Raw genomic sequence first — 27815 nt, forward strand, 5'->3', positions numbered from 1 at the left:
GCCCGGAAAACCGACTCGGAGCCGGAGTCCGTGTTATATGCGGGGTGGTTAAACGATGGACACCCAGCGATAGTGGCTTTCCTTCTTATCGCCGGAGCACGTATTTCTGTTCTCTTGCCCGTTTACAGGCGGCGGTGTCCGGTATCATTGGCACATTCTCAAACCGCATTGATCACTATTTCCTTGCAATGGGATCTCAAGGCCTCCCTCTCGATGCTCAAGCTGTTGACGAATGCCGCCCCATCAAGGTTATCTGTATCGGCGCCGGCATCTCGGGCATCCTTACTGCCATCCGCTTTCCGCAGCGCATCAAGAACTTGGACCTTACCGTGTACGAGAAGAATGAAGGTCCCGGCGGCACATGGTTTGAGAACAAGTCAGTCCTCTTTCACTGTCCTCCTCCCCGTCCTATTCTTCCCCGCCGGCACTGATACTCCAGCCAAGATATCCCGGAATCTCTTGTGGTGAGTGCTATTCAATGTATCCCCCCAACTCATTGACCACCATCGTCTTACATGGTGGCCAGACATCCCCTCTCATGCGTACCAGTACACATTCGAGAACAACCCGAATTGGTCCCGGTTCTACTCCCCTGGATCCGAGATCCTGGAGTACCTCAACCATGTCGTTGACAAGTACGGCGCTCGGAAGTACATGAAGTTTCAGCACGAGTTCAAGGGTGCTCGCTGGTGTGAGGATACAGGCAAATGGGAGGTTCAACTTCTCAGACACACGGACGGCCAAGTGAGTGATGACGCCAACACACACCGTGTTCCCATCCAAAAAAGGACAACTGACTGACGAGCCAAGACCATCTACGACACGGCCGATGTCGTGGTCAAGGCCACCGGCACGCTGAACAAGTGGAAGTGGCCCGACATCCCGGGGCTCCACGACTTCAAGGGGACGCTTCTGCACTCCGCTAACTGGGACACGTCCTTTGACGCGGCCGGCAAGACGCTGGCCGTGATTGGGAACGGGTCGACGGGCATCCAGATCGTCCCGGCCCTGCAGCCCAAAGCAAAGCGGATCGACTCGTACATCCGCTCCAAGGCGTGGGTGTCCCCGACGGGGCCTTATGCCGAGGTGGTGGCCGAGCACGGTAACGCCGAGAACTGTAGGTTCCTCTACCAGGCGGCTTAACTTTGACGTATTCTTCTAACCTGCAACCCAATAAAGTCACCTACTCGGAAAAGGAAAAGACTGCGCTCTCACAGAACCCGGCGGCGCTGTTGGCCCACCGGAAAGACCTCGAAGAAGTCCTACACCGGGCCTACCTGGGCATCTTCTCCAACTCAAAGTCTCAGACAGACGCGTCCGAACGGCTCGAGACGCTTCTCAGGAAGAAGCTCGCGCCTAAACCTGGCCTGTTCGAGCTCTTGAAGCCCGAGTGGCCCGTCGGCTGCAAGCGGCTCGGCGCCTCGCCGGGCTACCTCGAGTCCATCGTCCAAGACAACGTCGACATCGTGACGTGTGGGATCCGGCGCGTCACGCCGAACGGCATCCTGGGCCGGGACGATGTCGAGCGGCCGGCCGATGCCATCATCTGCGCCACGGGCTTCGACACGTGAGTTGCTTTTTCCCTTCCCCACCCTCGTGATCCCTTTTTCACCCAGCAAGCACGCCATCCTCACATGGGCAAACAGGTCCCTGAGAACGACCAGCACACCGATCATAGGCCAAGACGGCATATCGCTGAACGAGGTATGGACGCCCGAGCCAGAGGCCTACCTGTCCATCATGCCGGTCAAGATGCCCAACCTGTTCCTCTACCTCGGGCCGAACGGGGCGCCCAACTCGACGATGGTGGTCATGATCGAGTTCCAGTGCGACTACATGATCAAGTGCATCCAGAAGCTGCAGCGGGAGCACCTCAGGTCCATGGTCCCGAAAGCCGAGGCCAAGGACGACTTCGTCCGGTACGCCGACCGGTTCTTCGACGGGACGGTGCTCACCGAGGACTGCGCGTCGTGGTTCAAGAGCGGCGGGCGCAGCGACGGGCGCATCACGGCCATGTGGCCCGGGTCGCTCGTGCACGCGTGGAGGGTGTACGAGAACCCACGGTGGGAGGACTTCGAGTACGAGAGGCTGCCGGCGACGGAGAGGAACAGGTTCGCCTGGTTCGGGAACGGCCTCACCGTCAGCCAGATGCGGGGGACGGCGGCCACCGCGTATCTCGACCACGTCGATGTTCCGCCTGTTGATCCTGCATTTGGGGCGAATATAGCAAGGCAGCATGAACCGAGACAGGCCTCTCTCATTGAGGTCGTTCGGGTACATAAGTAAGAAGATAACACGGCTACAATATCCCCCGAAAGAAGCCAAAGCATAAATGTCATGCCCAACACATTGAACAACAGCATGACGGAGATGGGAGGATGGTCCCGTCCAGTTGAATATCCAGGCATGACGATTGCTGCAGATTTATAAGAAAAAGATCCATCATGAGCGGTATCCTATAATTACTATTATACCGTCGACTGATCTGGTGGCCATGACACTCCAGTGTTGGCTATGCCCTCTCTCCCTCTCCATGAAAGCAGATTCTCTTATCAATTCTGGGCCCCAATCTCTCTATCCCCCCCCCCCCCCCCCCCCCCCGTCCCTATCCCCAAAAAGGTCATCGTCCAGCATGTTTAGTTCTTTCTCTCCTCTTAGCACCTTAGTACAGCACGCCATCACTGAACTGCATTGTCAATTTTCCTTTTTTTCCTCTCTCCGACTCCGTCCCCACAACCTCCGACCAGCACGGCATGGCAGGCCTTATATACCCCGATACATCGTGTTATCCGCCTTTGATGGTAAAGGTGCTTCAGGCCAGGTCCCATCAGCAGTTGAAGCCGCTGTTCAGTATCTCACCATGGCTACCCGGATCGATACCTACCAGGACGGGGACAAGGACCTCTCGGAGTAAGACAGAGCAAGCCCTGTGACATGATGCCCGCGGTGGATTTAAACCCCAGCAGCTAACATCAGCCAGGGTCTCGTCCGCCAAAATCGACAGTGAACTGGCGCCCACGCCCGATGGCGGCCAGCCTACCGAGCATGAGAAGACTGCCCTGCGTCTGGTGAGCGACACGGTTCCGCTCGCAGCCTGGCTCGTATGCGTCGTTGAGACCGCGGAGCGGTTCACGTACTATGCTCTCTCCGGCCCATTCCGTTAGTAGTTTTCCTTCGTCCAAGATGCTAATCTCAGTAATACTGGTCGGCTCACGTCGCCGGCGAACCGACTGCGTGTCACTCGATGTATTGATGACTGACTGGCTTCCCCTCTAGAAAACTACATGCAATACCCCTACGGCAACAAGCTCATCCCCGGCGCCCTCGGCCTCGGCCAGGCCAACGCCAGCAGCATCTCCTACGGCTTCATGTTTTGGATGTACCTCACGCCCATGCTCGGCGCCTACATCGCCGACTCGTATGCCGGGCGGATGCGGACCATCAGCGGCGGCGCCGCCCTCTACATCTGCGGCCTCGCCATCCTCTTCATCACCTCCCTGCCCTTCTCGCTCGAGCGCGGTGCCGGCCTCGGCGGCTTCGTCACGGCTCTGCTCCTCATCGGCGCTGGTGCCGGCTTCATCAAGGCCAACGTCGGCATCATGATCTTTGAGCAGTACACTGAGACGAAGCAGAGGGTCAAGACACTGAGGTCGGGCGAGAGGGTCATCCTCGACCCGCAGACGACCATCTCCAACATCTACATGATCTTCTACAACGTCCTCTGCATCGGCTGCCTCTCGGGCATCCCGGCGACGTACATCGAGCACCGCATCGGTTTCTGGGCCGCCTTCCTCGTGCCCTTTTGCGTTTTCTGGATCGCCATCTTCACGCTCTACTTTGGCAGAAAGACCTATGGTAGGTCACTCTCACCCAAAGTCGACGGTCGAGACAAGCATGCCTTTTTTCTTTTTCCTTTTTCCTTTTATCGCTAACATTCATCTCTTCAGTCCAACGAGTCCCTGAGCCCGTCCTCGGCAAGGCCTTTAGCATCTTCCGCATCGCCATCAAGAGCGGCTTCAACATGGATGCGGCGAAGCCTTCGTACCAGGCCCAGCACGGCGGAAACTACACAGTCACATGGGACGACAAGTTCGTCGACGAATTGAAGCGCAGCCTCTACGCCTGCAAGGTTTTGTTAGTCGCCCAGTCATTCTCCCCAATTTCAATACGCCCTTTCTAACAAACCGCAAGCATCCCCCAGCCCATCGCCTGGCTCTGTTATCTTCAGGCCCTCAACAACCTCGTTTCTCAAGCCGGCACCATGGTGAGTTTGTCTTTAGTTAGATGCGAAAAGTTGGCCCAGAGCCCAGGGCCCAGAACAGAATCTTACGATCTCCCAGGAACGACACGGTCTACCCAACGACATCCTCTACAACTTCACTCTTATCATCGAAATCGTCCTCATCCATGTCTTCCGGACTGGGCTCTACCCCTTGCTCCGCAAGTGGCACGTCGGCATCGGCCCGATCCGCCGCATTACGGCCGGCTTCCTCGCCGGCACGCTGGCCATCGCGTGGGCGGCCATCGTCCAAAAGATCATTTACTCGGCCGGCCCATGCTACGACGCGCCGCTCGCCTGCGAAGCCAGCGAGGGCGGCACCATCCCCAACCGCGTCCACGTCATGCTGCAGTTCCCTTCGTACGTGCTCTTCGCGCTGTCCGAGGTCGGCTTCGCCATCACGGCGAGCGAGTACGCCTACACCAAGGCGCCCAAGAGCATGAAGAGCATCATCGGGTCCATCAACTACCTCACCGTCGCCGTCGCCGCGCTCCTCGGCATGGCGGTCTCCCGAGCGGCCAGCGACCCGGGACTCACCTGGTTGTACACTTCCCTCGCCATCGTCTACTTTGTGGTCACATGTCTGTTCTGGTACTTCTGCCACGGATACGACAAGCTAGAGGACGAGCTGTTTGACCTGGATCGCGAGGATAATGCGTGAGACGGTAGCAATGTCAACTTTTGTGTTGTACTATAGCGTGTATATTTGTGTATCTCGCGGAGAAAGAAGACGTGAGGTATCAAAGTGCGTAAGATCGCTTGTGTTGGAAATACAGATATCAGCAATGCCCCATCTCCCTCCTGTATGATTCCACACGCATGTTACTTAGACCTAAAAATGACTTTTCAAGAGCTAGCCTCTTGGCGAGATGTCCTACAGTCAGTGATACGGAGCACAAAGCTTGAGTAATGTCAAGTATCCTCATCCATGGCCTTGCGACAGCATCGCTTTAGACCCATGTCGAAGGGCGCGCTAGTGACAACTCTAACTTACATATGGGTTACTCCGTCATCCGGTGTTTGAAAGCCGATGACTTGTCCCACCTCTGATCCGCCCACTCGTGAGCAAGATCGTCGTTTTGCTGTGTCAAGATCCAAACTCTGCCAGGCATGGCGGCTGGTGACCTTGCGCTCAAGGCCACCGGCTTTGACGGGATCGTCCTCCAGGCTCTAGGCTCCTTGCCCCTTCCAACTCGATGCTGCCCCCGATAATCACAAAGTCACTTGAGAATGGGATACATCGGCCTGGATTGGTTGGCTGCTTTGCGGTCGCGCAGGGACGTCTGCGGGCTTCGTCTCGAGCATTGGATCGGGCCATGTAAGTTTTGGCTGCGCAGCTTGCAAAGGGCCTGCCAAGGAGCTGCCAAGGGGGCTGTTTGATAACCTGGAGGCAGCTGGGCACTTACAAGACTAGACAGTTACACCTGATACAGACAATTTCAACACCAATACACATCACCCCACGAAGATCCTTTGACCAGACTCCAAGCCAACTTTATTCCTCTGCAATAACATCTACTAACTTGGTTACACTTACCACGGAAATAAAATTTTACGTTGGCTATATAGTCTTTTCAGTAGCTGTTGTCTTTAGACGTCCTACAGTAGGATACTCGTGCATCATCTCCATCGACGGCCTTGGCAACGCTCTCGCTTCAACCACACATCCAAGAGTGCGTTAGTTACAACTCTGACGCAAACCGCCTCATCGAACCCCGGCATAACAGCTGGAATCACGTAAACTCTTACTTTGCCACCGGGTGTGCGGAAATCTACGACGAGTCCTCACTTCTCAGCCTCTGAATCGGCTCCGTTCGGTTTCGCATTGCGCCTGTGGGTCTTTCTTGTCCCCATCTAGCAAACTTACCACATCTTCGCTTTCGCAAAGAATCACCGACTCATTCAGGACGCATAGATAAGATCCAATGACCTAGTCAATATGTGCCAAGTGAATTACACTGGAAGGGAAGTAACCTGAAGCCTGGTAAAAGTTGAAAGACGAATATATAAACCTACACATCCGCATGCATCAAGTATTTTACACATCCTCTACATCTTTATTTCCAATATTTACAAGTTTTATTCAAACCGTTAAGATGGTCTCCTTTAAATTCTTTGCCTTTCAAGGTCTACTCGTCCTCTCTCAGACGGCTTTCGTCCTCTCTCAGCAGACGACTTCAGCCCCTGTTCATCGTCGCCAAGCTGTCGCAGACTGTCCCATAACCAAATCCATCGCCGGGGGTTGCCTAGGCAGGTGACCTCAAGCGTCTCAACCGCTACGGCCAGTTGGTCAGCGTCTAGGCGGATTCCTTGGCCGCAAAGAAGACTGTAACACCAGTACTGGTAAGTACGTCTAAATTAGCAGAATATGTAACATGGATTACTAACTGAAGCATAATCAGTATAAGCATGAGTTCCAATTTTGCGCTCAATAAGCATCATCAAATTGGAGGGTATGTGTACACGACGGCCCTTGGAGATGGGATATTGGCCTGGCCTGGCTGGCTGCTTAGCAGTCGCGTAGGGACGCTGATTTCTTTGACTGTGGTAATTGTCGCTATATAAAACTTTTGAATAGCTAGCCAGACCTCCTGCAGTAGTCTAAGAATCATGTATCGTCTTTATCTATAGTCTTGGCAATACTCTCGCTTTAGCCCCGCGTCGAAGGGCGCGTCGATGACAACTCTGACGTCAACCGCCACATCTTACAGAACCCCAGCATAAAAGCGGACATTGCGTCAAATGGTATCTGCCTTCTTTCATTCCTCGTTTTACCCCCGGCGTTTTGACAAGTATTGATCTTAAAGGCTCGACTCTGTTAGCCATTGCAAGCGCCGATATCCGATACTGACCGTATCACCGACAACCCCAAAACGAAACAACGCACCGTGAAACTCAATTTCCCTCAACCAGACCGTGCGACGACTTCTTCAACAGCCAAGTCGCTTGAACAAAGCCACCAACATGTCATCACCAGACCTAGGCCCCAAGCCGAAAACAATCACCGGAGGCTGCCTCTGCGGCGCCCTTCGCTACACAATCACCTTCCCCGAGTCCCACGACTTCGCCTCCGACGCGCAGACCTGCCAATGCACGCAGTGCCGCAAGCAGTCGGGCGCCCTATTCGTCGCCTTCCACCGCGCACCGTGGCCCTTCCAATGGTCCGCCGCCGGCACCCGTACCCTGAAGGAGTTCAGCATAACGCCCGTCGCGAAGCGGGGGTTCTGCACTGAGTGCAGCTCGTGGCTGTACTACCGCGCCGAGGAGGAGTCCTGGGCAAGTCTCTGCGTCGGGACGGTCGACCAGGAGGTCCTGATCGGGGCGTCGGGTGGCGGTGGTAGCGGGGGAGGAGGGTTCGGGCGGGCGTTGGTGAACGGGTTCGGCGGGCATGAGTGGTGCGAGAACGAGATCCCCGGCGTGACGGACGATATCCCGTTGTTGAGGAAGGGGGTGAGGAATCAGACGAATGGGGGGGAGAGCACGATTGCCAAGGCCAAGCTGTGACAAGGCCATTCAGTGTATGCTTATAGGAAGAGAAGATGAGGTCTACGATATTCAGAGCCTAAGAGGAATTGGTGTCTGCAGAAGTTGTGCAAGTCAAGAGACAATCCGTCCATCACCACCCTCGAAGCCACCTCGCTGTCAGTCCCTTTCCCTTGCTCCCATCGGCGTTCCCCTCACGAAGATATTCCCCAGACCTTTCATCCCGACCGCCGTCGTTCGCCACGTGCCATCGCCGGAACGCCTCCGCGACCAACTCCCCAATCTCGTCCCTCGTCCCGCCGACGGCCCCGAGGGCCACCAACGCCTCCGTCTCCTCGATCCAGTCGCGCAGCCGCCGGAATCCGGCCTCATCCGCGCGCATCCCGTCCGGCACGCCCCGGCCCTTCATCCAGGCCAGCACGCCCGCGACGAAGGTGTTGGCGCCGCCCAGCGCCGTGATGCCGAACCGGTGGACGCCGGCCGAGGGGCCCATGGACGTCAGGGCGGCGCCGGTGAGGAGCTGGGCGGCGTGGCAGGCGTAGACGATGACCGTGGCGAGGATGCGGAGGGTGCGGGTGCGCCGGTATGCGGCGATTGCGTCGGCGTAGATGCCGAGGGCGGCGGCGCGACCGGCCTCGGTGTCGGAATCGTCGTGGAGCCCCGAGCCGGCGTTGATTCCGACGGCGCGGCGGAATAGGACGAGGTTGGACAGGATTGGCTCGTCGTCGCTGGGGAGGAGATTGCGGGGTAGAAGAGGGGAGTCTTCGTCGCCGGGGTGGGGTGGGAGGTGCTTCGACATAATGGTACGGTAATTATCTCGGCAGTCGGTTGGACGATAGGGATGTAGACTGTCGACATGATGCCTGAGTCGAACGTGGGATAGATTTGCAAAGACGGCCTCCCGGGGCGTGTACCCGCTGTTATAAGTTGAAGAATACGTGGTTTCCCTCATCAAGAGGTTGATTATCATCAGAACACTCTCACGCTCAAGGTCATCCATCGCGATAAGCATCGGGTCATATGAGTCAGTGAGCCAGGCTTTCTGGTTGCATCTTGACGTTGAGAAACGATCACACTGGTCTGTGTTCGTGTGGATGTCTCACTGAGACGGTGTGTGTGCACTAAGACGGGACACCTCGGCGGGCCGCCGTAGGGTGTAGCGGCCTGAACAGTGACTGGTCACATGTGAGTTGACCCGAGACCTGTGTCACTTGTCACTGGTCATACGTAGCGGTCAAGCGTTCGTCGAGAGCGGACGACTAATCCTTTTAGTATAACTTATAGTACTGTTTACAGCTTTGAAGCCTTAGCTTCTGCTAATAGATACTACTACAGAAAGCTAACTGTAACATGCTTGCTATGTCTTAGGCGGCTGTAAGGTTAGTAAGTCTATTGTTGGCCAGCCGTTCTAGAAACCGCCTCCCTCCTGGAATCAGCTTCCTAGCATCTAGAAACATTTCATCGCCACAAGCCTGTAATTGTTATTCGCCCTAAAAAGCACACTAGAAGAAGTAGAAGGATACTTACAGCTTCTACTTCCATAGCGTCGTGTCAGCCCCTGCTGAGCAAAAGCCCGCGGACCGGCGCCGGCCTTGTTCATCCATGGTCGAATCATCGGCCAACCTGTTGCGGTAACTTTTTCCATAGCCCTGGCAAAGCCGGCTTAGCTGTTATTGCATGCTGAATAGTCAAACTGTAAGCAGCTTCCCACAGCTAGCGGACTCAATCGACTCCTACGGAGATGTGACGAGCTTGCCGGCGGCAGTGGAAAGCCAGTTCATGGCTGTGGAGAAAACTGTCCAGGGGGGGGGGTAGCCATCGTCGTTCCAAGCAGCCGCCAGCGATCAAAGCGAGCTAACACGCGTCGAAGTTTGATGACTTTATCCAGCTGCGTGGTTCCAGTCGAAGCCAGAAGCTTCATGTTACCTCGTCATCGAGAATCGCCAGTTACAAAGACCAAGACAGCACCTCATCTTGCAGATCTAAAGGCGGAGATCCACGCAGCTTCTCATCTCAGAAATCGGTCGCCGAGACTCTATGCAATATCTCGGCATCAAAAACGGAGGTGCGGCATTTACTCCACTTCAGCTGTCCAGGAATCGATGACATCCGTTATGGAAAAGAAGATCCCACGTTCGCGGCTTAGTGATACTGGTCACATGCAGAGACCACTTCAACCCCTATCTGCAAGACCATCGCCCGAGTCTCCGTCAGAGAAATATCCTTTTAAAAAACAAAACGGAATCTCCTCTTCCCAGCCCGTCCTTCCTAAGAGCAGAAATTGGCAGTCTTAGAGGAGGCAAAACAGGCAATGACGGACGAATAGTTCTTGACGGGAGCGGCTATGGGTCATTAGTCCCTAGAGTATCCGAGTGCCATACTTCACCATTACCAACAACAAGTGTACTTAAGGAAGCCCCTCCGCTACCAAGAACGGAGGAGTCCCATGTAAAATTACTCCATCGAGAAATACGAGACAAGGCAGGGAGAGCGCGCAACGGCAACGTAAGTAGCTCTGCAAAAGAACAAGATGAGCAAGAATCTGGGCCGAGAAGTGAGATGGGAGGGCATAGCACCAAAGATAAGTATGACAGATGGCCAGTCCTTCCACTTTTCACAAATGATGACCGTCAACGAAAGAGACGTCAGAAGCCTGACGATGAGATTTAAAAGACCCAATTAGCGCAAGAACTGTGCTATCGACTACTAAACGATTATGTTCTTACTCAAGGCAAGGTAAACCTAATAAGGGGCTTAAGAACTTGATAGATCTATATGATGATTTTCTTATCATAATAAGTCTTGATAAGTGTTGATATTAAAGACTGTATGCTTCTGTTTTAAATACATACTAAATTTCAACCTAACCCAAACTTTATTAAACTTATAAAACTATACTAAGCTTGGATATGAGTCTCTACATGAATATCCTTAGAATCATGCTTCATAGACTCAATATCAGCCATATTAGGTACAGAGCTATGCTTCTCTCCATCAAACTCAGCGTCAATCTCTTCAAGAGTCATGCCCTTTGTCTCTACCCAGTAGAAGTATATGAATAAGATAAGCAGAGCATTCCAAGCACCGTTCATCATATATGCTTGCCATCCAAGCGACTCAAGCGCAAACGGGATAGAAAACACAAATACAAGACCAAAGCCATACATAACAAATGTGTTGACACCCATCCCAAAACTCCGAATAGAATAATTCAGAATCTCAGGAGGATAAAGATAGGCTAGTGGTGTCCAGCCGAACGAGTAGGAGCCCATAAAGAGAAATATCGAAGCGACGGTGCCATAGACGCCAGCGGTATTTGGTGATGTCCCGTAGAGTCTGGTCAAAACTCCAACCAGAAATAAGAATAAAGTAAGGAGAACACTCGAGATGAGTGCGTTGAGACGTCGTCCAAGGCTTTCTGCATAATACGTGCCTAATAGCGCGCAAAGTAGGCACCACGCATTGAGAATAATTGTCTTGACTGATCAGCTTCTATTCCATGAGTGGCAATCGAAAAACTTACAATTTGCAGCTGGGTGTTTGCATTGGTAATACCCGCGTTGTTAAGCATGGTTCCGAGATAACTATATACTTGTTAGTATCAATGTAAGTTCACCAAAAGGTAAGGGGCATGATATGATAAGATAATAGAGAGCAACTGACTAGCTTCCAATCTGATTGCCTATAACACGATTAATTCCATCATTCATCTCGTCGTAGGTTTGTGGAAGACTTACCAACAATCACAGTCGCAAGAGCGCAGCTGACGACCAGCATCAATCGTCTTAGGACAGTCTTGCTCTTGGCAATTTCCTTGAGCGACAAAATCGAGTTTCCATGGGAGCGTTCAAACTCCAGCGCATCCACAATTTCCTGTAATTGAGCAAGGACGAGAGGGTCACTTTCGTCACCGTCAGATCCGATCTGAGCTAGTGCTGTCAGAGCCTGGCCAGCTTGGTCTTTGAAGGCGAGATATCGAGGCGACTCTGGCAAAAAGACAAGAATAACGATGCAAAGAATACTCCAGAAGGCCTGGAGAAGAGAGGGAAGTCTCCATGACCAAGTAGAGGTGAACTCAGAAGTTCCATATGTGACACCAGCGGCGACTAGGGCTCCTGCAATCAGTCAGCCAAAGTTACGCAGGGCCGTGGCTCCCATCAAACAGTCTGCACTTACCAACATAGTAGAAATCGCACATCAATCCCAAACCCCAGCCTCGATATTTATAAGGGAACGTCTCGGCTAGATACGTTGGAGTGGCAATGGCAGAGCCAGCCTCAGCGAATCCGAGTCCGATTCGTGCAAAGGTAAACATGGCGATGTGCACCGACGCAGTCTGGATAATGACAAAGACTAGAGTTAAAAGAGCCGAGACGAGGATTGCCCCTCTTCGGCTCATGCGGTCTGCAACAGAGGGAAATACCAAGGCTCCGAGCGTAGCGCCGATGTACAGGCCCGATGTACTCAAGCTCATGGTTAAGGTAGTGATACCGAAATGCTCGGTGAATGAGGGAAGGATATTCAAGCCGTTCCTAGAATATATCAGCCTTCATCGTCAAGAAGCTTCTCGATGTACACCTACATCATGGAACCATCGTATCCTAAAGTCTATTATGGACCATTATCGTGTTAGCATGGGTTCTGCCATATGGTCGAAAATTGACAGTATCTTGTATTTACGAACCGTAGAAGTAATGGTTGAACAGGCAATTAGCATAGTGCATACAGCTCTGGAGGATTTCGGCACTCGAGGCCTTGTCAACGTATCAAGAGAAACCATCGTGGTCGCTAGGGTGCGACTTGCGTTACTCAAAAACTAGACACTAGAGTAGGACGCAAAATTAATTTTTCCCGGGTAGGCGAGTTCAATCTTTATACAAGTTGGTCCCCCGGTCATATTTCAAGGCATTGTAGCAAAGGACTGGAAAGACAAGACAGGCTACTGTAACACGAAAACACAAAACTGGGAACCGATGAGAAACGCTTTGTAGGGCGTACTGCAAGATAGCTGTCGATCTGGTCATTGGTATCTAAGCCAAATGTGATTAGCTCTCTACAGTTTGTCTAACTCCATAAGTCCTATCATTATTATTGCTTCGGGCATCTGATTATAGCTATCGATCTAGTGTCTGTACATCTGATGAATTCTTATCGAACTCCACAAAGACATAGGAGCGCTTTGGTGAGATACGCTGGATATAGTAAAAATATCCATCAACAACAGCTGTATGATGTCAGCGGCTAGGCCCGATACAGTGAAAACATCCTCAACTCTCGTTATCAGGTCCCAACAAGCAAGTCCAGACAAGCTATGCAGAATAGGGTCAGCCCTTCCTATCGCTGTAGGATTTATTGCCCCGCACCTGTATCTTGATTATCGGGTTCTCGGCATCGGAACGCATGACTGCAATGGGTCTGCGTCTCTCTTAAAGTAGGTGCTCAATCTTCCTTCCCCTTACCCCAAACCAATGTGAATTGAGCTCGTGAGGATTCCATGAGAAGCCGAAACAAAATTTTATGAATACATTATCCCTATATGTACGATCGCGGTAGTTACGCAGGCATCATCGAGAAGTCGTCGGCACGTTCAACACCTTCGTCTCTGACTAACTAGCATGTCGCACTACAAGTGCACTGCCGGTGCCGACTTCGAGGTCGCAAAGGTATTTTCTGACTTAAGCTCCAAAGAGAAGATTGCCCTTCTTGCAGGTGAGTCTACTATTTCCTCATCGAAACGCGACTATGTCTCAGCAGAATAACACACTTACCGCTTTAAGGGTCTGACTTTTGGCACACCACACCATTGCCTAAGCATGGGGTTCCAAAAATCCGCATGAGCGACGGATCTAGTGGCATCCGAGGTACCAGATGGTTCGAGGGAGTCCAAGGAGCTGCAATTCCTTGCGGCACGGCGTTGGCCGCTACATGGGATAGGGGTCTTTTGCGACAGGCTGGTATACTCCTTGGTGAAGAGAGCCGGGCCAAAGGAGCGCAATGTTGGCTTGGTCCTACCATCAACATCCAAAGGTCGCCTTTGGGAGGCCGTGGGTACGAGTCCTACTCGGAAGACCCCCACCTCACTGGTATTCTGGCCAGCGAAATCATCCAAGGTTGCGAATCGACAGGTGTGATCTCTACGATCAAGCATCTGGTTTGTAATGATCAGGAAGACCAGAAGCGCGCTGTGAGTGCTCTTATGACAGAACGAGCCTTGAGGGAAATATACCTTCGGCCTTTCCAGATCGCAGCTCGGGACGCAAAGCCCGGTGCGTGCATGACATCGTACAACAAGGTGAATGGCATCCACGTCTCTGAATCAAAGCATATCTTGCACGATATCGTCAGGAAGGAATGGAAGTGGGACCCCTTAATCATGAGTGACTGGTAAGTCTCACACGCAGTACAGAAGTCAATCATGACTGACCAATATCATCAGGTGCGGAACATTCTCTGTTGTTGAGGCCATCAATGCGGGTCTTGATCTGGAGATGCCAGGGGAGTCAGTGTTCCGTGGACAACTGTTGAACCTTGCCTCCACAGCGAACCTATTGAAAACCTCGACTATGGATGAGAGAGCACTGAGAGTCCTTCGGTTCATCAAGGATGCTGCGCAAGTCACCGTCTCGCCCGAGGAGTCCCAGCGGAATTTGCCCGAGGACAGGGCACTGAACCTTGATCTTGCACAGAGCAGCATCGTTTTGCTGAAAAATCATGGCGACATTCTGCCCATTCCCAAGACGGTGAAGAAGATTGCTCTTATTGGGTCTCATATGAAGGATTGCACAATGAACTCCATTGGTGCTACAGCCCTGGAGCCATATTACACAGTACATCCTTTTGAAGGGATACTTGGCAAGCTAGGGCTGGATGTGGACGTGAAATATGAAGTTGGAGCACATACACACAAAATGCTGCCGCAACTTACATCGAGGACGATGGATAACATTCACCTTTACTTCTACAACGAGCCCGTCCATGTTACTTCACGAGAGTGTGTGGGAGATCTCGCCTTGAGCAAGACCTTTTTCTCTCTTCTCGACTACGTCAACCCGGATCTGAACCCTTCGCTTTTCTACTGTACCATGGAGGGAGATTTCACTCCTGACGAATCCGGGATATGGGACTTTGGACTCGCCGTATACGGAACTGCGAGTCTATACATCAATGATGAGCCCATCATCGACAACAGCACTGTTCAGCGGCCAGGTGGGTCGTTCTTCGATCAGGGCACTGCAGAAGAGTTGGGCACTTTCACTGTGGAAGCTGGGAAGACTTACAAGATCCGCGTTGAGTTCGGCAGTGCTGCCACCTCGACGCTAACCCCGGTGCTTGGGTCTGTGGATTTCGACGGAGGAGGCGCCCGCTTGGGCGCGTGCCCACAAGCTTCTCCCGAGGAACTCATTCAAAGAGCCGTTGAAGTGGCTCGCTGCGCCGAGTATGCCGTCATTTGCACGGGCCTGAATGTGAGTGTAATGCAATCTTGACTTGACAACTGCTGACCAGCTCAGGGTGAGTGGGAAACGGAAGGCCATGATCGGTCAAGTATGGATCTGCCGAACCATGTCGATGAGATGATTGCACGTGTCGCCGAGGTATGCAAAAACACGGTAGTCGTCAATCGAACTGGCATGCCCGTTTCAATGCCATGGGAGCCTAAAGTTCCGGCAATCTTACAGGCTTGGTACGCAGGTAACGAGACTGGGAGCTCAATTGCCAATGTTCTTTTTGGTGATTTCAATCCTTGCGGAAAGATGCCCATCTCCTGGCCCAAGCGTTTACGCGATAACCCGACCTATCTCAACTGGGGAACTACAAACGGGCGTGTCTTGTTTGGTGAGGACGTGTTTGTTGGTTACCGCTGGTTCGACAAAATGGAGATCGAGCCTCTGTGGAAGTTCGGCCACGGACTGTCCTACACCAAGTTTTCCCTTTCGTCGCCCAGCCTCGGACCCATATCATGGAAAGATGGACGCATCAAAGCTACGGTTTCCCTCAAAGTCAAGAACATTGGCCCCTCAGCAGGGGCCGAGATTATACAGCTTTATGTCTCACCGAGGGAACCTACGTTGATTCGGCCTGTGCAGGAACTACATGGTTTCGAGAAGGTATTGCTCCAGCCGAATGAGGAAAAGCAGGTTGCCGTTGTGGTTGACCCGTACGCCATGTCATACTGGGACGAATGCGAAGAAAAGTGGCGCGTCGACAAGGGTAAATATGCTATCACAGTTACAACAGGAGCACCTAAGGTCGATGTACTGGTCGGTGATATCGAGGTTGAGAAGACATTGTGGTGGCTTGGAGTATAAAACCCTTTGTATCTCAATTACGCGACTAAGGCTTCTCTGTTCCGAGGCGTCCTCGTTCCCGTGATTCCAGAAGATGTTTATCATAAAGATAACTAGTATATACTCAATGTTCTACTTTCTTTTCGAAGACTCAACATTGTCGAGACTGCCCTTCTCTTCATCATGCGCGCCATCTATATCGATCACCTTGTCAAGGTTATCACCTGCCAGCACATCGTCTCCATCAAACAGAGCTGCAATGCCTTCAAGAGTCATGCCACGGGTCTCGACGTAGTAGAACCACACCGTAATAATCATCGCAACTAGAACAACGACAAACACAAAGTAGTATTTCCAGCCAATTGGGTCCAAAGCGATGGGGTTGACGAAGATGTTGAAGAAGTTGAAAGAGTAGGATGTGAGGAACATAGATGCAAGTCCCTTGGCACGGAGGTTGTATTGCCATATTTCAACCGGGTATGCCGTCAGAAAGGGGGTGAGAGCAATGTCGTAGCCGAAGAAGTAACTGAACACTGTTAGCAGGTTCGGCGCGGGCTGGAGCGGTACATCCTACATGAACAAGAAGGGGATCACGGCAGTGCCAGTCGCAGCATTTCCGGTAGTGGCAAAGCTACCAGAGAGGGCCGTAATAATGAGGTATGCGACAAGCATAATTCCACCCTTGACGGAACGAACGTCAGTAATGCAGTGCTGCAAAGCCGTATACCAGGATATCTAGGCTTTTCTTACCGAGGCCAAGAACAACGGCCGACGTCCTAGCTTGTGGACCGTGAAGGCTGCCAAAGTAGCCCAAATAAGGTTCCAGACCTGCAAACATGCAGAAATGAGAGTCTGGTGTGTGACCGAGGTTATGCCAACAGTAGTCTAGATCTTGTTAGTGCCAATGACAAAAGTGACGGGTGAGATGAGCATTGGTAACTCACCAGAACGCCAGTCAGATAATAGGATACGGTTCCGCCACCCGACCACTGTGAGAAAATTCCAAGCGATATTGTGATCAACAGACGTCGACGATTGCCAGGCGTCTTGACTAGATCGAGCCATGAAGAGGACGACTGGGCGAGCTTTTCGGCGCGTAGGGCCGTCTCGATCTCATTCATTTCTTGCACCACCAGGGGCGAGTTATAGTCGCCTGCCGCGTGGATCTTGGCGAGAACCCGCCGGGCTTCCTCGTTGCGGTCTTTCGAAACAAGCCAGCGAGGCGACTCGTCAATCATGATGAAACCAGGAAGGGCAAGCAAGGGCGTGGCGATCTGAAGAGCCGACGGGATTCTCCACGCCCACGAGGAGTCGATGTTTCTGGTCGCAAAGGTCGCCCAGGCCGAGGTGACGGCGCCCACGTACCACCCGCACATGTAAAGCGACGAGGCCGTTGTTTGGTGCGTAGGGTAGGCCGTCTCCGCGAGGAGCAAGGGGCAGGCCAGGAAGAATCCCGACGCGAAGCCCAACAGCAGCCTAGCGACGACAAAGGGCGCGTCGCCAGTGGCTGCTGTCTGGATCGCCGTCCCGATGAATAACAAAAAACATCCCGCCCACACCCCGGGCTTCCGGCCGTACTTGTTGCACACCCATGACGATAAAGGGTAGGACAGGACGCAGCCCAAGGCGTAGACGGCGTTGATGAATCCGAGCCAGGTTCCCTTCGGGTTATCCATGGCGACCTTCCACTGGGGAAGAGCAATCAGGCCATTCATCAGGGAGCCGTCAAAGCCATTGGCGGAGGAGAACAAGGTGAGAGACAAGATGCAGAAGTTCAGCTTCCGTAGATGAGGCTCCTGGTACCACGGCTTATTGCTAGTTTCCGCCATATTGGTGAGCTCGACAGAGGTTGGTGAGATGAGAACAAAGAACGACGTTGCTGGGTAAGAGTCTAAGAGAGCATAGAGATGGTTGGTCAGAGATGTGCAGTAGCGAGGTCTGTTCTTCTATATATAAATCATTATATCTAGCATCTACACTGTACCAACGTCTAGTATTGCAATTCATCTCCAGGAATTGCTGGTTGCCAAAATGACATGGTCTTTATCCGTCCAGAGCAACTGTATGGCTCATGCGGAGGAACCCCCTGCACCCGATCCGGTGCCCCCGAACCCCGGTCCCTGTTCCCGCAAGTGCTACACTACAGAATGCATGAACAGATGCAAATAACGGGCTGTGCTTCGCTCACGTGCGTAGGTAGTGGCGGGCTTTGGTGGGCTATCCGGATCACTATTACCCGGATACGCCTTCTTCCAACCCCCGTTTCTCGGTTTCTCGACAAGCAACCTACATAGATACAACCACAGAATCCTCTTCGAATCAGCAATCCAGGCCCATCCACAGCCCGTGTGCATACGGACCACAAGAGAATGTCCATGAATACACAGAGTAATCAAAGAAAACGGGTCCCAATAGCCTGTCTGGCCTGCCGAGCAAAGAGGACCAAGGTAGGAGGAGGACAGGCGTTTCAAGTGCCGTGGATTGGCACCTAAAAGCTCCGCCGCTCTAACAAGACGCTTTCAGTGCGACGGCGATCCAATCCAATGCTCAGCCTGCAAGTATCGCGGGTCCCCCTGTGAATATGTACACACTCCCAATAACCGCAAGTAAGTCTTCTTATGCACAAGTCCCAAGTCCCCGGGACTCTCGCTAGCTCGTCGTCGAGCAGGGGAGGGCCCTGGCTTACCGCATCTCTGTGCAGACCTCCACGGAAAGAATACGTTGCCGCGCTGCAGGCTCGCGTGAAGACTCTCGAAGACGAACTGGCCCTCGCACGTGAGTCCGGATGGGGTGGTGACTCTGGGTCTGTTCCAGAGACTGAGCCGCCGGCGTTTGACAACGAGGATGACGTTGCGTCGCCCGAGTCCACGGCCAGCCACGGCACCTCCGGAACATCGTCGGCAGCGATCGAGGAAGTCACCGACATCCTCGGGCGATTCGCCATCGGAGACGGGGGAGAGCTGTGCTATTTCGGCTCTCGGAGCAACTTTAACCTCCTGAGGAGCTCGACAGTCCGCTCAATGTCCAACATGGACATGCAACGCAGAGGCTACGAGGCGGCCGCGGCCCAGGTAGGACTCGTCGGGGTGTCCCGGGATCTTCAATCGCATCTTCTCCATCTCTTCTGGAGCTGGCAAAACTCTTGGCAGTACATCGTGTGCGAGGGTCCGTTTTTGCAAGATCTCGGCAGTCATCCAGACAGCCCCTTTGGGCGGTTCTGCTCGCCTGCTCTCTTGTACGCCATCCTGGCACTGGCTTCACGGTACACCGACGACGAACGCGTCAGGACCGATCCCGAAGATCCGCGGACGGCGGGAGATGCTTTTGCGGCCCAGGCCCGGGTCATGCTGCTCTACGAGTGTGAGACGCCAACCCCGACCACCGTCCAGGCCCTGGCCCTGACCTGTTTGCGCGAGATGGCCCTCAACAAAGAGGCTCTAGGGTGGATGTACTGCGGCATGTGCGTGCGCATGGCCATCAACTTGGGAATGCACCTAGACTGCTCCCCGTGTGTTTCGGAGGGGACGCTCAGTGCCGAAGAGGCCGAGGTGAGAAACGTCACGTGGTGGGGGTGCTACGTCTTGGACAAGTATCGTCTTCCTTTGCCCTTCTCCGGCAAGAAGATTCAGTGGCTAATTCGCAAGCAGGCTCTTCAACATCGGCCTAGGGAGGCCGTCCATGATACAAGCCCGGGACGTGACAGCTGAGCCACCCAACATCTGCTGCATGGAGGAGCTTCGCCCGTGGCAAGGAATAGAGGCTCTGCCCAATCCCATCTTGGCTACTGCGTCTCATAATGTCACGAATGCCATCTACACCTGCAAGCTTTTCACCCTCATGGGCGATGTTCTCGACTCCATGTAAGCCCGAAACCCTCACAGCTTTCAGAAACAGAAAGCCATGTGAAGCGTCAACTTTTAACAAAATGCCCAGTTACACCCCATCAGACAGACGACGACCCGGGCCGCATATCAGAAACATAGTATCGGAAGGCCACGTGAAGCTTGTCAAGTTCTTGGACGCGTTACCGGCCTGTCTACGTATTTCCAAATCATCGCGGCACCCTTCACCGCCACATGTTTATCAACTTCAGTAAGCAAACTCTGACCATGCACGCACGCCCCGATGGTCTGTATCTATGGCGCGACCATTTCGCTAACGCCCGCACATTCTTCAATACCATGTTATCATGATCCTGCTCCATCGGCCCTTCCTCCAGTCAACTCGCCCCTTTCAGGGATTCACTCTGTCGGAAACAGGCCGATTTGACGTTCATACGGTGTCATGCCGCAAGGCAGCTCAGTGGATAGCCACCATCCTCCAAATCTATCATAAGAACTTCACTCTGGTAAGTCCGCCTCTCCCTCTCCCTGGCGGCACTCACGTCGCTGACAGGCACGGCTGGGGAAAAGCGAAAGCTGCCAATCTCTGCCGTGCATTGCGCCTTCACGGCCGCCGTGATATTTCTCGCAGACGCGACCTCGGAAGACAACGAGCTCCAGCAAGAGTCCTTGAAGAACCTGAAGACCTGCTATCGGAGTCTGCAGGGGATGAGGATCGCGTGGGGCTGGAGTGAGCGCGCCATATCCGCCTTGGAGCAGATCGCGATACGGTGGAAAGTCGAAATCCCCGGCGTAGAGGCGGCCGCTCACCCAACGAGGATGGACTGTGAAGACGAAACGACTGGTATTTCTACTCATTTGGAAAAGGGGGGGCCACCTGGCGGAGAAGTATCAAGTCTGGCGGACGATTCAGCTGCTCAGCAACCAGTGGACAACTGGCTGGAACTAGATACCCTCTTGAGTTATTCTGTAGAGTAGCGTCTCATCACGTCGAATCTCAGCTGAACGCATTGTCATCTCGGCACTATCACTAGGTACTCAAAGTTTAAGAGCAAAAATCTTAATCAGGTAGTTACACTTATGGCATGACAGTCTATGCACATCAAGGCCATACACTGGTCACCGGAGAATGATTGCCGATATACCGGATTCGCGGATGACTAAAGGTGGCTTTCCGATGGCCGCGGGGAAGTCCTGGGAAGCCCCTATATGTTCCCCAGACACCCCAGACTCAATCTAGTTTGGTCCATAAACCCTGCATATCCGGCTTTGCATTACCCGGATTCCAAGTAAGTATCTCATAGGAAAGCAAAGATGCGCCATATGCGGGTTCCAGGACCATGTCCTTGGTTCGTCTTGGGCCAGCACTACCCGGATACTGTCCATCGTACCATCCATACATGCAAGGCCATCGTATCTCGGCAAGTGGATCGAACTGTACGATACCTTCGACAGGGCGGAACGTCCAAGTGCGGGAATCAAAGTATCCAATCGTCTTGCTCGTGGGGTAATGGAGATAAAAACCCAACAATCAGCTGTCTGTTCCCCAAGCATCTTCTCTCATTTAAAGAAACGGCTGGACAGCCGTTTCGTGGGTAGCCCGAACGTCCGCATCACACAGCAAATCATCTCGCTACTTTCCAGCCCGTCTTACACCGTTACAAGTCACACTTGTCTCTCCATTCTTCCAACCTCCTACGCATCATCATGTCTATCCGTCAGTGGAAAGCCGCCGTCTGCCAGTCGGAGCCTTGCTGGTTTGACAAGGATGCCGCTATCGAAAAGTCGATCAAGCTCATCAAGGAAGCCCACAGCAATGGCGCGTCCCTGATTGCATTTTCCGAAGTCTGGGTCCCGGGATACTACGGCAGTCCGCAGGAGCCACTCCGCCAAAACGAAGAAGGCACTACGCCTACCCCTCCTGCCGTAGTTGCCAATTTCTGCATTAGTCTATATGAAATTGTAGATATTACTAGCAGCTTCTATTTTGATTGGCTGCAAATAGGGCAGGCGCTAGATTAGGCTGTGCGCAGCAGCCTGCTACTTTACCTTTACTCTAGCTAGCTTCTATTATTCTTTTTTTTCTTCTTTTTTTCTCTACACCTATTTAACTTTTTGTAAGTAACCTTAACTTTTACCCTTAAATCTACCTATTCTTCTACATTTACCCTAAAGTTAATATAATATTTTATATTACCTAGCTTTAGCAATTCTAATAATACCTTTTTCTTTTTATTATTACAAATATGCGTTGTTTAGCAGTAATTAGCAGTTATTTAGTTGCGCAGTTTTTTTGATTTTAGTGCAGGTGCAGGCAGTTGCACAGCTATACTTACCTTACTCTAATTATTTTTTTAGGATTTTGCTAACTTCTATATGCTTTATTACACTATCATACATACCTAGCGTTACGTATATGCAACTAACCAACCTTACATACATACCCTACAATCTGTTACAAACTAATACAACTACCTACTACTACATACACCTATCTACAAACCTATATACTATTATAAGCCTTATTCTAGAGAAGATTAAAACTGTAACGCTTCTTAAGGGAGCTTACATTCCTACTACGCTTCTAGCGTACCCTACTAAGAACAAGGTTGTTACTACATACACCCTTTACAGTATATACAGCAATGCACATATTCCCTACAGTCCTATACTAACCTATACAAATAGTTGTAGTTAAGAACGCTAGTTTAGCTACCCTTACTTACTTAACTAAGAACAACATTAAGGTATAATCCATACATCTCTATACAGGTCCTATACATTCGCTTACATATCTGTAAGGCTAAGCACATAATTAAGCTTTGCTCCTAGATTAGTAATAGAGTTATGCAGTTCTATAAGCTTAATCCTAAGCGTTTGCAGAACGCTAAGGCAGTCCTTATCTATGTGTATAGAACTGTTAAGGAGGGTGCAGCAGTTTGCGCTAGCTGCATAAAGGGTAACAGTCTGTTTACAGATTGTATCTAGCTTATATAAAGCAGTGCGTGCAGCAACTGCTACTATAATAGTAGTGCAAGTAAGTACACCTTCTATAAGTTTCCTATAGAAGTATACACATTTGTTGCAAATATATAGCTAACTATATAAGATAAGGAGGGAAAGCGCACTAGCACGCTAAGCCTTATAACTCCGCGCAAGCTTAAAATAACCTGTATAGAAGCAGACTTTGTTGCAATAATCTGTAGCATTTACCTTAGCTAGCTTTAGCTCCTAAGCAGAGCCTTAATAAAGCTTGCGCAAAAGCTTAACAATGTTAGTTACAATACGTTTGTATACAATTATATACCTCTTCTAAATAGATACTTACAATTTATTATAGACCTAGACTAGATTGTTAAGATTGTTAAAGCTAATTCTAATAGTAAGTAATTAGTTAATTGCATACAGAACTATATAAAGCTGCACATTTAGTCTTATTTTCAAGCATAGCGTTTTAGGGCTTTATAGAAGCAATTAGGGCTGCACAGAAGCAGTTAGAGACATTTAGCAACGCATAGAAGCGTTTAGAAGTGTATAGAACCCTACAAAACGATGCATAATTAGGAGTTTTAGGATAGTTAGTTTTAAGCATAGGTACTTCCTTACGTAAGCATAAGGAAGTTTATAAATCTGCCCTGCTTTTAAGTTTTTTAGGTTTTAGATACCTAATTATACTATTCTGCATACCTTTATATGTATCTATAAAAACCCTTACAAAATGCCTTATCTATTAATTAATCTTGAGCCCTTTTGCTAGCAAATTACTAATAAGTTTAAAGCTAGTTAGAAATACCTTGCGATTGTTACCTTTTTGTATAAATCTAAATCTATTTAAATATCCCTTTAAACCTTTAAGCGATAACTTTAAAAATAGAACCTTTGCTAAGAGATCTAAACGACCTTTTCTAACGCTTTACTCTGCTGTATCTTTAAGTTATTTTTCAACTAACAGCTTACTAATAACACTAAGAATAAAGAAGCTTATCTATAAAAATACCTATATGCTTAATTGCATATATCTTTATAACTAAAAGAGATATAAGTAAACGGTTTTAATATTTAGAATCCTTATAATTTTAGCTACAGAATAGTGTATAGTTTGTCTGTATATCTTGTACATAAGGACTTACAGACATACTAGTCTGTATAAAGACTAGTACTAACATTCCAGGCAAGCCCTACATACCAAGGACTTTAACCCTACATACCAGATAAATACACTATACTATAAGCGTATTTTTACATATAATAATATGTATTAATAATCTAGGATTTTATCCCTTAGGCAAGAGTATAAATAAAGGGTTTTCCCTCTTCTATTTTACTTTAGAACTAAGATACTATGCATACAAGCAATATACAGACTTTCTGCCTACACCTTTAACTTACCCTTATCTGCCTTATCTTCTCCTTATTTTAGATATCCTATCTTATCTACCTACCCTATTCTTACTATAACTACATACTTTAAGCCCTATAAAATAAAGGGTATAAGATCTTACAAAAGGGTCTTATAGACATTTAATAATGCTACAAACTGTAGTAATAACAATTAAAAGAGCAACTTACTGTAGCCTATAATAAGGCAGTTAAACACTTTTGTATAGCTAAAGATAGCTCCCGCGCAGTCCATAGCTTTAGCTGCAAGCTCCTTTACACCTATATGCAATAACAAGGCTACGTAATTAGCTGCAATGCTGTATATAAAGCTTACTATAAAGTCTTTCCTAATAAAGTATAAAACTGTCTCTAAGAGCTATAATACCGTTAGAAAGGGTATACAACGCCTAAGCCTAATTATATTTAGTTAATTAATGCATACAACAAACTGCTTCTATAAAGCTTTAAGATATATATAGGTATTAATGCTTACTCTTAGTATGTTGTGTAGTTTTATGTAGAAGTTAAAGCACACACTGCTAGAGCCGTACTGCTACAATACCTTCACGTTATCTCTAAGCAAAAGGTTATACCTTTAAAAGTTTAATTAGACTATAGTATTAAAACTGTACTAGCAGCTAAAGGCTACTACTTTCTCTTATAAGACTATATAAAAAAGAACCCTTAAGCACTAGACTAAGATATTCTAATTAAGTTTTGTAACTATTAGATATTTAGCAAAAGCATCTATAACGTTAAGATTAAAAGTTAGTAGGGGCAACTGTGCTAGGGATTATTAGCACAATAGTGTGTATGTATTTACCTTATAGCATACAGCTATATAACTTTATACTAACTACTTTAAAAGGAATTCTTTAGTTGCTTACAACAGCTTAGGTTATTTAACCTAAATAGTCTTACTAATAAGGTTGCAATACTATATACCTTTATGCCCTTAATCCGTTAGGACTTTAAGAACTTTATTAAGGTCTAAAATAACTATTAAATTTGCGCACAAAAAAGCAGGCTAAATGTCATTCCTAGGCAACCATAGCAACTTTACTACAACTTTAATAAGGAGTCTGCATAAGATTATGCTTATTTGTTTAACTCTATAAAGGTCTAAGCTATGCTTAACGTATTAAAGTATAATAAGGCAGTCCTTAATAGTTATTTACTATTAGAGACCTACTTATTATATATACAGCTGCTTAAAGGAGTAGACTCCTTTATAGCAGTAACCTACTTTAAAGGGGATTAATACCCTTAGGTTAAGGCGTATAAGTACTTATAGCACTACTTAGATTAGCACTAAAGGTTAGGAAGTTAGCTAGAGATTGCACTACTTAGAAGGCAGACAGGCGGAGTTGATTAGATTAAGCAGAGATTGCAAGAAGCTAGGATTAATGTTAATAAACTGCTACATGCTAAGGTAGGTAGTCTAGAAGTTAAAGAATAAAGTAGAAGTCTATATACTACTTCTAAGTATCTTTATCTTCTATACCTACACTAGCTATAGAAATCTCTTCCTTAACTACGCTATTTTCCTTCTTTACACTCTTATCCCTATTAACCTGCAAGTACTTCTGCTTATGTATAGTAGCCTGCTTTTTTGTATACCCTATTACTTCCTTTGCCTTAAGGGTAGGCTTTTGCTTAGCTCCTATTTTTAACTATATAGATATAGGATTACTAGGTTGCTCCTACAGGAATTTGTTAGCAAGTGTAGGCTTCTTTGCTAAACGTTGCTTTTTTAAGACTTCTAGTATAGTTTCAGGTGCTTCCATACATATTAATAACACAAGAGACAGCAAGTATATATCTTTTTTAGGAAGAATTAAGGCTTTATTAAAGAACAAATTAAGGGTATTAGCTTTATATGCAGCGCTTTAGTATTTATAGATATTAGTAAGGTTTTTTAGATTAATAGGCATAACCTTCTACTTGCAATTAAGAAAGTGCCTTTCTATAGTAAACTTTAATAATACTATATGCATTATATCTAAGTGTAACGTATACGTTGTTATCAAGAAAAAAGAGGAGTTTTTAAAGAACTTCTTAGGCAATACTACACATATGTATATAGTAACAGGGATTCTATTAATATCTATCTTGTAGTACAAGGCAAGCTAAAGATTAATACTAATTAGAACAGCAGGGGAGTTTTTTGTAGGCTTCCTTATCTATTAGATACTAGTTTTGCGTTGTTATAAGCTCTCTTAAGCAGCCTTTAGGAAGTTTACAGCTATAGGTACATAAGTTAACTCCTCCTTAATTAATGTAGGCAACTTAAAGGGATTAGTATTAGAGTTGTTATCAACTGTAAGGTTAATTACAGGATCCTCTAGCACTTTATTAAGGGTAGAAAGATCCTAAGAACAAAATGCATAAGTTAACTATTTTTATTTAAACCTAGCAGCAAGGTGATTTGTTGTGTAGCTTTTTAGGCAATTGTATGCTATTGTAGAATATTATAATACTACATAAACAAAGGTGTAAAAGAAAAGTCTCTTGCTGTATAATCTTATACAATTTTGTATAGCGAATTACTTTTATATGCATGCTTTTGCTAAAAAAAACCCTTCTGTATAATTACATGCTGTGTTAAATGCTTAAAAAAGAAAACCTTTCTATATAGTAGTGTAGGTGTATTAACAAATTGTAGCTCTATTAGAGCATTTTTGTTACGACCTGAATTTGGTTGGTAACTAATGCAGCCTAGAACAACCCCTGGCGCAAACAGCAGGGCAGAAGGACACTTATGTATGCAGGCGTACGGCGCAGACTGAACAACAGAATAGAAGAACTAGAGAAGGTTATGTAATAGATTAGTTTAGATTACTAGTAATCTAATGCAATCCTGCACTAAGGATTAGTAAACTACTAAACTAATCTAGCACTAAGGATTACTAATAGTAGAAAGTAATCTAACTATAATACTTAAGGATATAAGGATATTTATTCTATATAAATAGATTACCTTTTATAGCCCTTTAGTAATTAACTTTATAATTATCCCCTTAGATACTTTTAGCACCCTTTACTAGTAACTAATGTTATAAGCCCCTTATTAAGTATACAACTAATTACTATATTCTCTAAAGACCTAATCCTCTTAGCATAACTTATAGCACTGTTCCCTAGCTTTATTACCTTAGCTTCTGCTAATAGATACTACTATAGAAAGCTAACTATAATACTTTAATTGCTTCTATTTAGTAAGTTAACCTTATAAAGCTAACAAACAGTATTAATAAGATAGCTACTTATTACACTCCTACCTCTTTAAGCTTTAGCTCTTAGGGCTAGCAATAGGCTAGAAACCTTACCTAGGAGTTAGCTAAGAACTAAACTATAGAGGACTTTTATCTACCTAAACTCTAACTAAATACTAATAGAGAAGTCTCTTTTACTAGTAAAGTCTACAACTAGATTTACGCTAAGCTAGAATAAAATAACAACAACTTAGCTACTACTTAGAAGCTTATTAACAAACTTATAGAACAAACTAAGATTCTAAAGAATAAAGCAAACTAAGCTATAACC

The 27815-nt window shown here is 48.5% G+C and overlaps 8 protein-coding genes across 8 annotated transcripts; 5 read left to right on the plus strand and 3 right to left on the minus strand.

Annotated features, from left to right (window-relative positions):
• Window positions 1-188: 188 nt before the first annotated feature.
• Window positions 189-2286, plus strand: CDEST_02427 (Putative flavin monooxygenase, FAD/NAD(P)-binding domain superfamily; the record flags this gene model as incomplete). Its single annotated transcript, XM_062918586.1, has 6 exons — window positions 189-376; window positions 445-464; window positions 527-744; window positions 811-1117; window positions 1180-1567; window positions 1647-2286. The coding sequence occupies 6 exons, from the start codon at window positions 189-191 to the stop codon at window positions 2284-2286; spliced, it is 1761 nt and encodes a 586-aa protein (XP_062774637.1).
• Window positions 2287-2860: 574 nt separating this feature from the next.
• Window positions 2861-4940, plus strand: CDEST_02428 (Putative proton-dependent oligopeptide transporter family, MFS transporter superfamily; the record flags this gene model as incomplete). The annotated part of the gene is made up of 6 exons (XM_062918587.1): window positions 2861-2910; window positions 2981-3159; window positions 3277-3855; window positions 3948-4134; window positions 4192-4264; window positions 4341-4940. The coding sequence occupies 6 exons, from the start codon at window positions 2861-2863 to the stop codon at window positions 4938-4940; spliced, it is 1668 nt and encodes a 555-aa protein (XP_062774638.1).
• Window positions 4941-6282: 1342 nt separating this feature from the next.
• On the plus strand, window positions 6283-7803 carry CDEST_02429 (Putative CENP-V/GFA domain, Mss4-like superfamily protein). Its single transcript, XM_062918588.1, has 2 exons — window positions 6283-6607; window positions 6682-7803. Exon 2 carries the CDS (start codon window positions 7244-7246, stop codon window positions 7781-7783), a length of 540 nt encoding a protein of 179 aa, XP_062774639.1. The 5' UTR covers window positions 6283-6607; window positions 6682-7243; the 3' UTR covers window positions 7784-7803.
• A 92-nt stretch (window positions 7804-7895) lies between these two features.
• Window positions 7896-8561, minus strand: CDEST_02430 (uncharacterized protein; the record flags this gene model as incomplete). Its single annotated transcript, XM_062918589.1, has 1 exon — window positions 7896-8561. The coding sequence occupies one exon, from the start codon at window positions 8559-8561 to the stop codon at window positions 7896-7898; it is 666 nt and encodes a 221-aa protein (XP_062774640.1).
• A 2863-nt stretch (window positions 8562-11424) lies between these two features.
• CDEST_02431 (Putative major facilitator, sugar transporter, major facilitator superfamily) lies at window positions 11425-12236 on the minus strand (the record flags this gene model as incomplete). The annotated part of the gene is made up of 3 exons (XM_062918590.1): window positions 11425-11444; window positions 11500-11868; window positions 11939-12236. The coding sequence occupies 3 exons, from the start codon at window positions 12234-12236 to the stop codon at window positions 11425-11427; spliced, it is 687 nt and encodes a 228-aa protein (XP_062774641.1).
• A 1019-nt stretch (window positions 12237-13255) lies between these two features.
• Window positions 13256-16068, plus strand: CDEST_02432 (Putative glycoside hydrolase, family 3, glycoside hydrolase family 3 domain, immunoglobulin; the record flags this gene model as incomplete). The annotated part of the gene is made up of 4 exons (XM_062918591.1): window positions 13256-13471; window positions 13540-14146; window positions 14199-15225; window positions 15271-16068. Exons 1-4 carry the CDS (start codon window positions 13378-13380, stop codon window positions 16066-16068), a joined length of 2526 nt encoding a protein of 841 aa, XP_062774642.1. The 5' UTR covers window positions 13256-13377.
• Window positions 16069-16179: 111 nt separating this feature from the next.
• On the minus strand, window positions 16180-17876 carry CDEST_02433 (Putative major facilitator, sugar transporter, major facilitator superfamily; the record flags this gene model as incomplete). The annotated part of the gene is made up of 4 exons (XM_062918592.1): window positions 16180-16573; window positions 16622-16728; window positions 16798-16932; window positions 16992-17876. The coding sequence occupies 4 exons, from the start codon at window positions 17874-17876 to the stop codon at window positions 16180-16182; spliced, it is 1521 nt and encodes a 506-aa protein (XP_062774643.1).
• A 460-nt stretch (window positions 17877-18336) lies between these two features.
• Window positions 18337-20912, plus strand: CDEST_02434 (uncharacterized protein). The gene is made up of 7 exons (XM_062918593.1): window positions 18337-18494; window positions 18571-18653; window positions 18749-19636; window positions 19695-19907; window positions 19981-20139; window positions 20218-20395; window positions 20460-20912. Exons 1-7 carry the CDS (start codon window positions 18417-18419, stop codon window positions 20865-20867), a joined length of 2007 nt encoding a protein of 668 aa, XP_062774644.1. The 5' UTR covers window positions 18337-18416; the 3' UTR covers window positions 20868-20912.
• The last annotated feature ends 6903 nt before the right edge of the window (window positions 20913-27815 follow it).

The sequence above is a fragment of the Colletotrichum destructivum genome, chromosome 2 (genome assembly GCF_034447905.1).
Source record: "Colletotrichum destructivum chromosome 2, complete sequence".
Taxonomy (NCBI): Eukaryota; Fungi; Ascomycota; class Sordariomycetes; order Glomerellales; family Glomerellaceae; genus Colletotrichum; species Colletotrichum destructivum.